We start from the raw sequence: 16,472 nt of genomic DNA on the forward strand, positions 1-16,472 counted from the left end.
TCCAGTTATAGGACATTTCGCCCATATTAAATAATATAAACAAGATGTAATAATCATGAAATACCTATATTTTGAAGTGACGTTCTCGTCGCCGTAGCCGTCGTGGTTTCTTAAACTCCCTAATGCGCAGTGTAATTGGCCCACCTAGAATATCAGTGCTAACTGCGGGCCACCATGGTCTTGTTTCCAAATAAAGTAAATAAAGTAAAGTAAAAAGTAAAGTGAAGGAACACGACATAAAAAAATGGCGAGCCGGAAACACACTTTATTAACCTGCACATGATACTGGTATAGGCCGCTGGTCAACACCTACAACAAATGATACAATGGATGTTTCGAGCGATAGCCTTTCGTCAGTGCGAATCGCTCGAAACGTCAGCTTTCGAAATTCTTTATGGTGGAAAATTTACTCATCACCGCAGTTGATATACTCACATTTCTGTGTTTCACTTCCCCATCGACACAGCACCACTCTTCAGAAACTAAACCCCTTTTAATATACAACCTTTCAGTATTTGTAGATTTCAGTTCGGTGTTCTTTTGCCATGCATTACATAATTTTTGGGTTCTTGATATCTTAAAGGCCTCTTTTTTTTTCAACATATGTTTAGCAAAATTCTTGTTTGGGGAGGATGCTACTATTTTCGCAAAAATAGGAAGTCAACCAATCCGGGTTTTAGGCCCCGTCCACACGCATCCGGATACAATTGAAACCGCAAACTTTTCTTTGCGTTTCCACCTTCGGTCCATACGTATCCGGTGAATCTGTAAACTGCAAAGATTTGGATCCATTCTCCAAAGTGGAAACTTTTCAATACGATATGAATCCGATATTGTGTGGACACCGTATACTTTTCAATCTGATGACGTAACAAAGTCGGTTCCAGTATTTACCGCGTGAACATCCAATATGGACGCCATACAAATGATTTTGCGCATGCTCTCTTAACTACATTCACGGGCAGGAGTCCTGGATACTAGAACAAATCCGGGTTTATTAGGAAACGTGTGGACGGGCAAATTCGATTCGTGAACGCTACGTGTGGATGCGGAAACTTTTGAAGCCGCAAAGAAAAGTTCCAATGTATCCAGATACGTGTGGACGGGGCCTTATGTTGTCGTAGTCAAAATATCGTCGTAAGTATCGAAGCCCTTACTGGCATGTTTGTGACTATTTTAATTGACCATACTCTTTATTGATTTGATTCCAAATTCCCTTTGATTGCCTCCGAGAAGAATTATCATTCCGAGAAAAGACTGCAAATGAAGTGCTTCGAGGCAACCCACCTGACTTTTGTTCGTTCTGTGCTGAAAGGTTTTAGATTGATGTTGGTATGTGCAGTGCACACAGCAAGCGATCAAGGAAAATTTCTTCCTTCCATGAATACAACCTCGCCTTTTTCTTTTATCGCATGATAAACCATTTTTTTATGAAGTGCTTTCAACAGTATTTGATATTTTAAATTATAGATAAATCAATCTTGAAATGAGTGAAACAGAACAGTGGTAGCTCTTTAGACATGACTTCACACAGCAAACAATCTATAACGAAACTAGAAGAGAATCTCAACGCTGCAAAACATGTTGGTGACCTTAAAGGCGAAGGAGATGCCCATCTCAATCTTGGCAATGTATACCATTCAATTTGTCACTTTTGCGAAGCGATTGCCCATCACGAAAAGCATTTGAAGATTGCAAGACAATTGGGGGATCGGGTAGGAGAAGGAAGTGCCTGTTGCAATCTAGGTAATGCTCATCAAGCACTTGGTGCATTCCGGAGAGCCATTGATTATCATAAAAAGAGTTTGAACATTGCCGAAAAAGTGAATGACAAGGCGGCAAAAGGGCATGCTTACGGCAATCTCGGCAATGCATATCGAGCACTTGGTGACTTCCAAAAAGCAATCAAGTATCACGAAACTGATTTGAACATTGCTATAGAAGTGGGTGACCGAGCAGAAGAAGGACGTGCCTATGGCAATATCGGTAATGTTCATCAAGCACTAGGGTACTTCCGAAAGGCCATCGAGTGTCATGAAAAAGATTTACAAATTGCCAAAGAGATTGGTAATAGAGCGAGAGAAGGCCGTGCCTTTGGTAATATCGGAAATGCATATCGAGCACTTGGAGACTTTCGAAAAGCGGCCGAATACCATGAAGACGATTTGAACATTTCCAAGGAAGTTGGTGACCGAGCAGGAGAAGGACGAGCGTATGGCAATCTTGGAAATGTTTACAATTCGCTTGGCGACTTTCAAAAAGCCATCGAGTATCATGAAAGGCGTTTGAACATTGCCAAAGATGTTGGTAACCGGGCAGGAGAGGGAAGTGCATATGGCAATCTCGGTATCGCTTACCATTCACTCGGTAACTTCCGAAAAGCCATTGAGTGTCATGAGAAGGATTTAAACATTGCCAAAGAAGTAGGTGATCGGTCAGGAAAAGGACGCGCCTTTTGCAATCTTGGCAATGCATATCAAGCCCTTGGAGCATTCCGAAAAGCCATTGATTATCATAAAAAAGATTTGAATTTTGCCTTAGAAGTGGGGAACTGGGCAAGAGAAGGTCGTGCTTATGGCAATCTTGGTAATGCTTACTTGTCTCTTGGTGAGTTTCGGAAAGCCACTGTTTATTTCGAAAAACATTTGATCAATGTTAAAAAAGTAGGTGACCGGGCCGGGGAAGGACGTGCATATTGCAATCTTGGCAATGCATATCAAGCACTCGATAACTTCGCAAAAGCAATTGAATTTCACGAAAAGGATTTAAATATCGCCAAAGAAGTCGGTAACCGTGCGGGAGAAGGACGTGCGAATGGTAACCTTGGTAACGCTTACTGGTCACTCGGTGATTTTCGAAAAGCTATTGAGTATCATAGAAAGGACTTGAACATTGCGAAGGAGGTGGGTGATAGAGCGGGGGAAGGACGCGCTTACGCTAATCTCGGTAATGCTTCCTACTCGCTTGGTGACTTCCAAAAAGCCATTGAGTTTTATGAAAAGCGTTTGAACATTGTCATAGGAGTCGGTGATCGGGCAGGCGAAGGAGGTGCCTATGGCAATCTCGGTGTTGCTTACTATTCTTTAGGTGACTTTCAAAAATCTATTGATTATCACAAAAAGCGTTTGAGCATTGCCAAAGAAGTAGGTGACCGCGCAGGAGAACGACGTGCCTATTCTAATCTTAGCAATGCATATCAAGCACTTGGAAACACGCAGAAAGCTAGTAAATACCACAAGAAGGATTCGAACATCGCGAAACAAGCTGGAAACGTGGTAGAGGAAGGAAGTGCCTATAGCAATCCCAGCAAGACTCACAAGTCGCATGGTGACATTCAAAAAACAACTGAATGCCACGAAGAGCAATCAAACAACGCAAAAGAAGTGGGTGATCAGACCAAAGAAGGAATTACTCATGGTAGCCTCGGTGGTGCTCATTCTTCACTTACTGGCCTGCGTAAAGACGCTTATTGCAATGAAGTGAACTGTTTGACAAGTACCAAAGAACTGGATGGTCGGGCAAGGGAAGAAGGTGCGTTTTGCAAATATAGGTAACATATAACTTTAAAAAAAGCCTTACATGGCTACAAGTTTACCAGTTAAGCAAATCACCTTTTGGAATAAAAATGCTCAGAAAATCAGGTTGGCCGCTTGTCAAACTTCTGCCGCATGGATGTCGCATGTATGAATTAGATTTTGAAAGGAAGAAGTGATCCTCGCTCTTATCTTAGCTTTGGAACCAACTCCCGAATGAAGCAAAACTAGCGGAATCAATATATTCATTCAATAAACGTATTAAAAGGTAATTGGGTCATGTCATGCCACATGTGTTGATCTTGTACTTGGTTTACAATATCTTTGTACTTAGTGTATTAATAGTTAAATTTTCGTAGTTTTAGACTTACCATATTATCAATCATGTACTTAGTTTGCAATAGTTGAATTTTTATAATTTTAGACCTACGATATTATTAATCTTGTAGTACTAGTTCAAACACGCCCTCCATGGAAACCAGCTGAGTGTTGTTGGGGCAAGCGTGTTTCTTTGATTTAAATAAAGTATACCTACCTACCTATCTATCTCGACAATTTAAGCAATTGTCTCTCAGAGCATTACACTTGCATTTCAGAGGCGATTGGTACAAATGCCACTGAATCCACCTGAATTTTTTAGCTGTGTACAGGAGACAATTGCTTAAATTATCCAGATTAGTGCGGGGATCACCTTCCTCTTTCGTCTATGACCCGCACTTCAAATATTTAACAATTATTCGTTGAAATCGAGGTGAATTGCGGCAGACAGAAGATAACTAAACACATTTAGTATATACTCCCTCAGTGATCTTGGTGTTTCAAGCAAGCTGATTGATTCGCTTCTCGGAGTAATTGGGCAATAATTCACTCCCTACGGAGGGAATAATGCGTGATCCAAGCAAAACAAAATGGCCGTCGTAAACTCGCCAGCATTTCTGAATCGCTTGCACGTTTTCCACGCATGAATTGAGATGTCTTCAATTAAATCGACTTTGGATGGTTTTCTTCTGCAATTTGTTGAGATTTCATGCGTATATACTAAAACAATTTTTCTTTTCAATCTGGGTGAATAGTGGCAGAATATTTACCTCGAGTGAATCAGATTTAGAATATATTTAGAATATATTTATGGGAAAGATGACACCACACACGGTGATTGGTCATTGAAATTTGCCCAACCTTTTCCACTAAAAATCACTTGTTCATTTCGGTTTTGCATTTGAAGAAGTGAAAAAGTGTGTTTTCAGGCTGTCTGCTATTTTGCTAGACACTGATTCGTTGTCTTTACAGTGACTCCTCCTGAAATTAATTTACGTGGTCCCAAGGCTTTGGAGGCATATAACAAGGCTCTTACAGAAGGAAAGACGCATGTAAGAAGGATCCCAATTATGTTGATTGGACAGGACCGCTCAGGAAAGACGAGCCTGAAGAAGTCACTTAGGGGAATACGGTTCAATCCTGATGAGAGCAGCACTGTTGGGATTGATGTTGATCCGTCTTACTTTAAAGTCACCTCTGAGATTTGGAAGATTGGAGAGACGGATCAAGTAGCAAACGATCAGGTGATGACAACCTATGAGCATAATTTAGCTCGTCTGGTTGTTGAAAATCTAAAGGAACAAGAATTATTTTCTGAAGAATCTATTGTCGTCAACTCGGCCGATTCTGAAAAATCTCCCATGATTGAAGCAGTGGCACAAGGGGTAAATAAAAGCAACGAGCTTCCCAAGAATCCTTCAACGTTGTCTAAATCACGAATTCATGATACAGATGATTCATCCGCAAATTTTACAATAAGTACACAATTTGAAACCACAAAAGATCGTGAAAACTCTTTGAAGAAATCCAGAACTACCGTGACAGACTTAAGTGACGATAGGCACGCTTTTGAAACTTCAGCCGATAGCAAGTCTCTTGAATCACATTCGAAAGAAAGTAGTAATCCTCTTGCCTCATCTGATATACCTGAAGAGATAGAAATCTTGATTAAGAAATTGCAAGAGGAAGCTTACAAGATCGAAGATGAACAGGATGTCTATTCGGTTTTTTGGGATTTTGCCGGAGAGTCCGTTTACTATGAGACTCACCCACTTTTTCTGACGTCAAAAGCAATTTACCTGCTGGTTTATGACCTTAGTCGAGACCCTTATGAAAGAGCGCAGCCCGTGAAAAAGCAAGGAGTGTTCAAGAAAACTGAAGACAAGTTGAGCACAAGACCTAACCAAGATTATCTGGACTACTGGATGACTTCAGTTGCATCACTCTCCAGTCCAGATGAAGATCATGCTGAGTATTCAACGACGTCGACATCCGTAGTTATTCCCAAAAAACTTCCCCCTGTTTTCTTAGTTTGCTCGCATGCTGATGAACCTTGTGGTGGGAATAATCCTTTTGACCTGGCCGTTGAAGTGTTTGGAACATTAGAGACCAAACCATACATGACTCAGTTGTATGATGTCTTTGTAGTGGATAACACAAAGGCAGGCCTTGAATCAGAGTGTCCAGAAGTGGTGCGCTTACGAGAGAGCATTGTAGCAGTTGCCAAGGAGCTGCCACAGTTGAAGGAGGTCATTCCAGTCAAGTGGTTAAGGTATGAGAAAGCACTTCAAGGTACCTTGGATGAAGGCCATAGATGGATTTATTTTGAGCATGCGAAACGAATCGCATCTGAAGTGTGCCATATTCACGACCAACAAGAATTTTTAACATTGCTTGACTTTTTGCATGATCAAAGAATTTTGATGCATTTTGATGACACTCCTGAATTAAGCAAATTGGTTGTCTTGGATCCTCAGTGGTTGATTGATGTGTTCAAGAAAGTGATAACTGTTGAGCGTTACAATCATCAAGAGAAAGAGTTTAAAGAGTTGTGGCTCAAGCTCGAGAGAGAAGGAATCATGGTAGAAAAGCTGCTACAGCATGTGTGGGGCCCATTGATAAAACAGCATGAAACCTTCGAAACGCTCATTGCAATTATGGAGAAATTTAGCTTGTTATGCTCTTGGCCTTCGTCAGATGATTCCTGTGATAAGCAATACTTGGTGCCATCCATGTTAATGTCGCACCCACCACAGGACATCACCGAGTTGATTGCCTCTGCAGAACTACCTTCTCTATTCCTCAAGTTTGAATCTGGACAAGTTACGTCGAGCTTGTTTCCGCGGCTCGTGTTACAGTTCTTTCAGTGGGGCCAAAATGAAGTATTTTGGAGTTCACTGCATCCTCAGTTGTTTAAGAACTTTGCCAGGTTTTACACTGCTGGGGACGAAAATTGCTCTGTTGTACTCTTGTGCAATACCTCCTTCATTGAAGTCGTTGTCCACAGAGGAAATGTCACTCCTGGGAAGAAAGGTGATCTTCAGTCAAAGCTAAACATTTCGTGTGGAGTTCAACACAATTCATTTGAAATGTTCTGCGCTGGCGCTGTTTACAGACAGCTCGTTTTGGTTCTCGAGTGTATGCGTAAAGAATTCTGTTGGATGAAGCGAATGAGATATGAAGCTGGAGTCGTTTGCCCGGTCTGTTGTCATGGAAGACTGATCACGTATTGTCGCACTCACCACAAAGAAGGTTGTGAGCAAGAGGAATGTCTTCATTTCTTATCTGAATCTGAGTTGCAAAGCGCCGATCAGTTTATTACATGCAACAGGTCGGCGGCTGCAATTAATAACAAAGTTTGCGTCGAGGAGTTTGCAGCTTGGTTTTCACGCCCTCCTGAAGAGGTAATTGCCGCTTACAATAATTTTTAGTGTAATGAGGTGTTTGGCTGTTAGGAGATTAACTTAATTTTTTGCTTATTTGGACCAAAGGCTTAAAACGGACCTAGGACATGAGACATGCTAGAAAGTCACGAACTTGAAATGGTCTCTAGTGCGCATAAGCCAAAGCTGAAGTAAACTGGCTATGGAATCTGTTTTGATAGTGTAGAAGTCGTTCCATGCCTTGCGTACACAATCACTATTTTGTAGTGGTAGAACATGAAATTCGGAAGGCCTATACCGTTCACTTACTCTACCAAAATCACTTGACGATGGGCATGACCTATTCTTAGGTTATGAAAACGTCAGTCAATGTCACCAACAACAGTCCTTCTCAGGTCTCCTCTCATCCGCGCGGTGAAGTCCTGATCACGTCCTGATTGTTCTGGCGGTTTTCATACCAAGACCGTTAACATGTTTTTTCCTGTTGACAGTCCACCTTATTCTGGCCCTAGAACGAAAGAGCTCTCCTCTGCTGCTCGCGTATTTGCCTACTGGCGATCGTCGATGTCTGTATCACGTAAAATTTCAGCTTCTCGCTTTTTCCTTATTATAATTAACGATAATTATGATTTCTTTTCATGTTCAGACCATTATAAGATTTTAAAACAACGACCAATTTTGTTCCATCTTTTGACTTTATTTCCATTTTATTTCCTTTTTTTTCCAACGCTTTTCTTCGTGTTCTCTATTCCCTTTGAATTATATATAGAAAGCAACTGATGCGATTGATGGGAGACTGTTATCCTATGGTATAGGTAAGTTTCTGGTGTAAAGTAAAGTAAGTAAAATCCTTAATTTAAAAACACGATTAGAGTTTAAGCACTACATGCTTGAGGGGTCGTGTATGTAATTATTTATCTGATTATCTAATTACCTACTGAAAAATGAATGAAAGATAGGAAATTAATTTACATTATCGCAAATCTGATTTCCCTAAACATCGGACTAGATTTTGCCTTTGAATAAATTGTTTAAAATTACAAGAATCATAAAAATATTCTGAAACACATTTCCACAGTGCAGCTCCTCTGTCACAAACAGAATTTTTCATGAAATAAGTGGAAAATCGTGGAACGACGGCCTTATAATGTCCTCTTAGGTTATACGGACCTATTACGCCATACAACTAAATCCGAAATCATTGCGGGCATATTATCGCTGGCTATGTTATAGATTAGTTTAACAAGACTTCGTTTATACACATCATAAATCGAGTCCCATTGTGTGAGTTCCATAACTTGTACTGATGGTGTGTCTCGCGGCAAATTAAAAATTAGCCTTCCGGCACCACAGTGCAGGGCTTGCAGGGATTTGATATAATCCAGGTTGTTACAGTTCCCCTAGATAGCGATGCCGTATGTTACTGAAGGGAGAATAACCTTAAAGTATAGGTTAAGAAGTGATTTTCTCTTAAGAAAAGAACACTTTTTCAATAAGTTCAATTTCTTGACAAAGTTGTTCCTTAATTCCTTAAGATGATTCGCCCAAGTAAGCTTTCTGTCGATAGTAATGCCCAGCAGTCTTGTAAAATAGACCCATGCAACGTTGATATTCCCAATGGTGATCAAAGGGAGTGGACCAGTTCCCGGTGGAACAACACGTGACCACTTTACATTTTGAAGAGTGCGGTGTTAATGAGTTAGTCATACACCATTTGTTAAGCTCATTCAGTGCGTTATTTAGTAGGTTACATGCTTCATCAACGGTGGATCCTATACAGTAAACTGTAGTGTACTGTACGTTTTCGGCTCTGATCATTACAGAAATGTTCCCAACGAACGCTGAGCAACAAAACATTGTTAAAGGAGATTGTAAATACAGCAACGTAGTGTAAATAAAAAGTCAATCAGGTTTATCTCTTACTTTTCCTTAGAGAGTGAAGACAATTCGCTCGCTCAGCTTCCTGGTAATGTTGTCGAATCGCTTACGTCGCGTTCATGTGATCCAAAAGAAATTGTACTTCAGCTGAAAGAAAGTCTGAATTTGGACGAAACGTGTTTGGAGCAACCAAACCCAGAAACAAAGAAAACGATCCGTTGTCTAGCAAAGAGAGCAAAGGATTCAAACAGAATTGAGGTTGTCAAGCACTCGAGAGAAATTACACCCGCAGGGACAACTGGTGAGTTTGTAAACAGTGATTGGTCACTGAGACGGGACCCATCACGAGGTTAGTTTAACTTACTCTTCCATCGGGGCATGGCTCGGCAAAAGGCCATTTTGAGCCACAGGCAGCAACGAAGAAACGTATTCCTAGCAAACAGGTAGAGCCACAGGTGTTAACTTTGAAGGTTTTATGTTGAATTCAGGAAATTGAGCAAATTCAGTCAAAACAGAATTAATTTAATACTTGACAAGGAAGAATAGAATTACTTGTAACCGGTATACTGTTATCTCGATTTACCTTATTTCTTTCCGTGGCGAAAGTCAACTATTGAAACTACTTTTTAAAAAAAATGTATTTGTCATTACAGAAGTGATCCAGCGTTTATTTCAGTTCCGGGGAAGATTTATTAATTAACTATAATTTTAAAACGGCATACTGGACATCACGCAGCGTTCTGTATCGTCAATTTATGTTCCGGAAAAATATTATTGGCAGCTTTTTGGAGTAACAATTGAATTTATTCGGGGAATTCTTCCTCTTGTAATGTACTTTGCCGCCATATCTTGACATTACTTCTCGACTTTTTACTAGGTTTTATTTCGTCGTTTTTGTAATTTGTAATTTTATTTTTTTCCGTGTCATGAGAAGTCTTTCCTGTCCCTCCCCTGCTAAGTAGTGTCTTTGTGTGTCGAGTCTTCTGCGCGTATGTTTGGTAAGTCTGAGGGTGTACTAGAAATGCATAGATTTTATCAGGTGGACACAGTAGAACAAAGCGATCAGTAATGGTCTTCGACAACAATTTCATCTTTCGCCGTTGATGTCACAAAGTGAGCTTTGTTTCTAATGTTATTTGGCTAACTGTGGTGTTATATACAAGACTGAAACCAAATGGCAAATTCTGTCGGGGTTTAAAAGGAACCGGAAGCCTTGAGTGCGTCACATTGTTTACTGAAGTCGCATCTCAGTTGTCTGGCAATTTACATTTATTTTGTACTCACCTCTGCACAGTTTTCAGGTAAAAAAACGAACTAATTTTTGCGGTTTACTTTTCAAGCAGCAAGACTATTTTCAACTTCTATTACCATTTGTAAAAAAACCTGTCAATCAATTTGCATAAGTCAAAATCTTGAATAACTCGGCTACCAAGAGTGCTATCACAATAAAGTAAACGCCGTTCTTCATCATTTTGAAAGCTCTTTCGAACAAGTTATAAAAAAGTTTGTGTTTTATGCAATTTAAACTCCGCGAAAAAAAAGTGCTACACTGTAACTCCCGGCTTTTGCAATACCATTTGGTGTAACCGTTAACCGAAAAAAGACTTGACCTGTCATCAGATTAGACTGAAAAGAAGAGAAATTATGAAGCGGAAACAACATGTTCAGTGTTTCCTTAGTATGTGGCATAAACGTCGGGCCGACGTTTTTCAAGATTACCCAAATGTAATCCGTTTCAGTGTTGTACATTTATGTCCGGCCATGCTTCTCTTTCCTTTTGCAGTATTTCTTTAATTTACGTTGTTCAATTGTTTTAAGTGGTTATTGCAATGTTTCATTCTACTTTTTGGGTATTTGGGAGAAAAAAGGAAAGGAAAGCAATTTATTAAGTGTCTAGTCGTTCTAGCGCTGGAGCACTAATTGGGGACACTGTAAACTGAAATTAACAATTGACGCAAATCAAGACAAGTGTTCAGGAGCAGATGGGAAAACAAGAGTACCCGGAGAAAAACCTCTTGGTGCAGAGTAGAGAACCAACAAACTCAACCCACATGTGACGCCGAGTCTGGGAATTGAACTCGAGCCACATTGGTGGGAGGCGAATGCTCTCATCACTGCGCCATTCCTGCACCCCAAATCGTGGAATTATATCATTTTAAGTGACATAACCCCTTACTTATAAAAATTATGGAACGCTGCAGTTCAATACCTCCCAACTCAGTGCCTTCTGTTTTTGCGTAACCTTTTCTGGAAACTTTATCTGGTAACCGTGGCTCGTTCACTTTTATTTACAGGACCTTTGCTACCAGGAAACCTTGACATTCGCAACATCCCTGTTTGCAAGATGCGAGAACTCACAATCGACTTGAGCAGTAAGTTGTACCCACAATGTAAAAAGGAGCGGGCTTTCAATAATTTGAATAATTTGAATGAGTTATGTACTGCTTAATAAACAAGCAGGAGTGCTTTATCAGGTTTTAAAACATGACCTGAGAGTTAATTGAACGAATTCAAAAACACCCCCTCTGGAGTCAGAACAAAGGTTGAAATTGTGAGAGGAGAATATTAGCATACAAGAAAAGCGAGCTATGCCTTATTAGTATGCTTAAAAAAAGAATTGTAAGGAGTTTCATCAGTTTTAAAAGCTCATGCACGTGACGTTTTATCGGTGACTTGATTGGCTGTTTCCCTCATGAATTATTAATGCACGTTATAACTTCTGTCAAATCAGTCCAGTGTACCCTAACCCATCCGTGTTTCATATCCTCCTTCCAAATATATTTTTATATAATCTCTACAAGAGTCAGAAGTGGTAGTATTTGGCACACTACTATACTACTATAAACGTGTCTGATTATTGTGTTGCAGGTGGAGAGGAATGGAAGGATGTTGCTGAGAGACTGGGTTTCAGTCCAAAAGAGATCCGGTATCTTGACAAGCGAACTATGAATCCATGTGATGCTGCACTGGCTACTGTGAGTCAGCGGTGCTACATTAGCGTGGACGATCTATACGATGCTTTAACTGATGCTGGGCAACCTGTGCTGGCCGATACGCTGTGACCCATTCCGACCTCAGAGCTCCAAAGTGCAATCCGTTTAAGCAATCGTGCTTAAGTATTTGTGTCACTATTTTCGTTTCCGCTCGTCACATTATCTTACTTTTAGCGCCAGTACTACTTGAAATAGTTGTTGCAATTCACATGCATGTTTTTTCCAAAGTTACCTTGATAGTGTCGTTATGGTTACTCAGTTTCAAATAACTTGTAGGTTCTTCTAGACAATTTCGCCTCGTGACTTGTAGCAACAACGAAAAACAGACGCCTGAGTCCTCCTTAGTTGTTCTGTGCAACTGGAGAAGTACAGGCAGCTGAATCAGATGATCAGTGCTCAACTTTAATTTTTCAAAGTGCAAATGGACATGTCTCACAATATTTCATTTCTTTAAATAAACAATATGTACAATGCTTTTTATAAAGCATCTGATTTCAAATATATATCTGTAACATATAAACAAAAAAATACGAGAGTATTTGCAGCGTTAGAACGAGTAAAAAGCCTTACTCCAACAAAGTTGATTGATATTGCCTTAAAAGATATCACTAACACAGCTTTTGTTTTGTTCAGTAGTAACTATTTGTTCCGGACAAAAAATAAGTGCCCTATATAAAGGAATCGAGGCAGTAAGTATAGTATGAACGCGAGTGCATTTCGTGTCTTATGGGCACGAGTGGTACTTTGAAAGTTCTGCAATTCGAGAACTTTCAAAACATCACGAGTGACCATAAATCCTGAAATGCAGGAGAAGTTCATACGATTTACTCCACAAAATTACTCCATAGCAACTTTTGTATTGCACTCTGTAACCTATTTATGCATTCGCCATTGACCAATCAGAAACGCGACATTCTTTTGAGTATATAATACACGCAATTGATGTTGTCCTATCGTGCTCTCAATGTATGAAAATGTTATTCGCCAGTGAGCGCTTAATCGTATCAACAGTTTCCCTGAGCATATCTTAATTTAAAGTGCCTATGAAGTAAAAAATAATTTATGCCTATTTGAAAGAGTTTTCAAAATAATGAATAATGGCCTTTACAGTTTTGAAGGATCTTTTTTCGTTTCAGAGATATTTGAGTTTTTGAGTTATGTAAATTAGCAAATTGATGACGTCATCAGTGGTTCTGCTGGAAGATGGATCGCAAAATCAAGAGTATCTCTCAAAGTGTAACAACGATACGATTCAAACTTGGCATGAGTAATAACCCTTAAGTAAGGTGCAAGATGGTGCAGAGTATGATGTAACCATGGCAACACTTTTGGCTCCAGTCCCTCTTGGTTATAAATGAAGTTTCTCAATTTCCTCTCAAATTAAGCAAGACAGACAGTCCTGCTCAAAACAATCATAGGGCCCATGTTGCTGTAGGTCTCTGAATCAACTCATTGAGTGTGAATGATGTTTGGTTAAGACAAAATGCGGAAACACCAGTTCCCCACAACCTTGATCTGGAAGCAAAATGGTTGCCATGGCAACTGTACAATTTGTATCATTTTATGTGCTGACTGATAAACATTATTAGTGTCAAGTTTGAAGAGAACTGGGGTAATATTTCCAAGTATATTTTAGATTTTGTGATTTGTGTTACCCTTGGAACCACTGATGACGTCATCAGTTTTAACACAAAAACCTTAATATCTCTCCAATGATATGAGAAATTTTAAAAATGAGAACACCATATTTCCTGTCTTCAAAAGATGTTTCAAATAAGCCTTAATTATTTTTTGTTTCATAGGCACTTTAACTGCCAAGCGATCTTTAACTGTGACTACGACTAATGCACATGCGTACTATTCCAAGACGATTTCCCGTCCAATTCATGAAACCAAATCCTTGGTGTTTTGAACAGTTTCATACTGAGCCATGCCTCTAGAATTTTGTAGTCTATTAAAACATAGTTATTTTAATTAACAGTAACTTTTGGAAATTTTATCCTTTTATCGCGTTATTTATTAGGACATTTTTTGTAAGCCTTAGCATAATTAAGCCTACTGGCCGCAAGTTTGGAGACAATAAAATTATCTATCTATCTATCTTGGTTACCATCTGGTGACGCAGTGAAATGAAATATCATCAATGTTTTTCGTATACAAATGCAACAAGTGCCAGTCAAGGCCAGTTGGTGTTTCAATGGCAAACATAGTTAATGGTTTGCATGCAAATTGCAGCAGTAGTTTGCTCTTTCTCTTTTTTCCTTACATCATTGATCTTCCAAGCTGCGCACTAGGTCAATAGAGCTTAATAGTGCTTTAGCAACGATCACAGCAGCGCTAACGAAAAACCTGGATATTTTCGTCATTGCAGCAGTATTGTCCCATAGTAGCAACCATGGGGCAAGACAGTTACAGTTAACAAATCCCGTACGAACACTGTTTAAGCCAAAAAAAAAGATTCAAGGTTTAATGTTGTAAGCTGCAACTTCCTTCACCAAACCTTGCATTTTTCGTCGTTGTCTTACAGATAACGTCAAACAAATGTACAAAACGCCATACTGTACAAATAGCCGTTTTTATGCTAGAGACGTTAAAGTCGTCTGAGACGTTAAAGTCGCCTCAAGACGACTTTAACGTCTAGTATAAAAACGAAAAATAAGACAGACGCATTTAACGTCTGACGACTTTAACGTCTTGTTTTAAGTGCGTCGTTTAGACGCACTTAACAGACGACTTTAACGTCTCAGACGTTAAATGCGTCTAGTATAAAAACGGGACGCCCTTACTGGGACGCATTTAGCCCTGAGTCCTTTGTTAATCTGCACTTCGTTCCTTCCGTGCTCTCTTGGTCGACAAGACAAACAAGCCGTGCACCGAGGCTAACTCTAGTTCCTCGCCCATCGCCAGAAAATGCTGATTCCTAGACTGATTTCTGTCACAAAAAAAATATTTGCATCTGTACTTCCAGGCGACGTCGAAACATAAATTTGAGAAGCTGCAATTCCGCCACGTTATTTGCTCATATATTCGTGTGTTAACGTTTATTCGGTGCCGAGTTTGCTCGTGCCCAGTGTCTTCCGATAATAAAACCTAGTCATTTTTTTAGAAAAATCTTGTTTTTGTCCGTTAGTTTGTCTACTTTTATGCGTCCCGTTTTTATACCAGACGACTTTAACGTCTCAGACGTCAAATGCGCCTTGACGACTTTAACGTCTCTAGCATAAAAACGGCCATTGTTTTCTTAACTTTTGTCGTGCAAGCGACTTGTCGTCTTAAAGAGAACTTCCACTCCAACTAAAGATTGCAACCGAACTTGTTAAAAATGTTCAAAAAAGACGTTTGTTAAATAGAAAAATGGTCTTAGAATCACTTATTTCCAATTTCAAATTTCCCTGGCGCGCCATCCTGAATAATGTGACGTGGAACAGTTACCCTATTGTCTTTTCGGGGAACTGTAATACGTCACAGTTATTCAACAAGGCAGCGCATGAGAAATTTTAAAGTAACGGATTCTAAAATTCGATAAAAACGCATTCTTTGAAAAAATGTAAACAAATTTGATTTAAAAAAATACTTTTGGAAGTTGACTCTGCTGATAGTTGCAGTTGTAACTACTTAGTTACCCAAAGTAACAATTAGAGCGACTTGGTGAACCTTGAAACTGATGTTATGTGAAAGTTTCCACTACTATTTGGACAGCAGGTCTAAATAACAGGTCACGGTTACAGGTCACAGGTTAGTGTATATGTCACTGTGCTATAGATAAATAAACGACACCAAAAGTGTCTCCTTCCTTATCACTCTTCAAAACTGTTGTTTCAGATACAGGGGAAACGTTTGACTTGGTTGTTCATCGGTTGAGTAGGGACTTCTAGTGTTTCCCTTTCCAAATGTGACCCGCCACTATTCGGATGACTATGTCAATTAATATTATTTTCACTATTCCTGTAATTATGCTCTTGTTGTCTGTTTATCTTAATTCTTGTCTATCATTTGCATTTATGAGTTGAGTTAAATAAATTATCTTGTCCTATCTGGTTTTGATACCTAGCCTTTGCTTTTTTTATTAATCAGTTTAAATATCAAAGGCAGCCAGGTCTGTGTCAACACGGGGTCATCCGTTGCCATTCCGAGTCAGTATCCCTCGTCCATCTCGTAATAAGTGTCAACACGAGGTTATCGGTTAGTCGGCCGGCAAGTTTCCTCGCCCCTCTCCCAATTGAATTTCTCCTCTGCAATAATAAAATACATACATCGCAGGATGGGAAGGTAAACAAACTTGTCATGTCTTCTTTGTTTTCATCAAACGTTCGTTGCATCTTCCGTTATTCTAAACAATAACTTTTTTTCCTCCTGCGCTTCCACTA

At 39.6% G+C, this 16,472-nt stretch overlaps 1 protein-coding gene across 2 annotated transcripts in view; it reads left to right on the plus strand.

Moving 5' to 3' along the window:
- Positions 1–16,408, plus strand: part of LOC137988005 (uncharacterized) — a 32,040-nt gene extending 15,632 nt beyond the window's left edge. The window contains exons 3-8 of one of the 2 annotated variants that reach the window (XM_068834072.1): positions 1,471–3,531; positions 4,824–7,255; positions 8,004–8,049; positions 9,168–9,413; positions 11,407–11,484; positions 11,981–16,408. In XM_068834072.1, coding sequence (XP_068690173.1) covers positions 1,521–3,531; positions 4,824–7,255; positions 8,004–8,049; positions 9,168–9,413; positions 11,407–11,484; positions 11,981–12,174 — 5,007 coding nt within the window. In that variant the 5' untranslated portion in view covers positions 1,471–1,520 and the 3' untranslated portion in view covers positions 12,175–16,408. The remainder of the gene's footprint in view (positions 1–1,470; positions 3,532–4,823; positions 7,256–8,003; positions 8,050–9,167; positions 9,414–11,406; positions 11,485–11,980) is intronic. The other variant, XM_068834073.1, reaches the window with a different exon arrangement.
- Positions 16,409–16,472: the final 64 nt, after the last annotated feature.

This window comes from Montipora foliosa, unplaced genomic scaffold (assembly GCF_036669935.1).
Source record: "Montipora foliosa isolate CH-2021 unplaced genomic scaffold, ASM3666993v2 scaffold_401, whole genome shotgun sequence".
Classification (NCBI taxonomy): Eukaryota; Metazoa; Cnidaria; class Anthozoa; order Scleractinia; family Acroporidae; genus Montipora; species Montipora foliosa.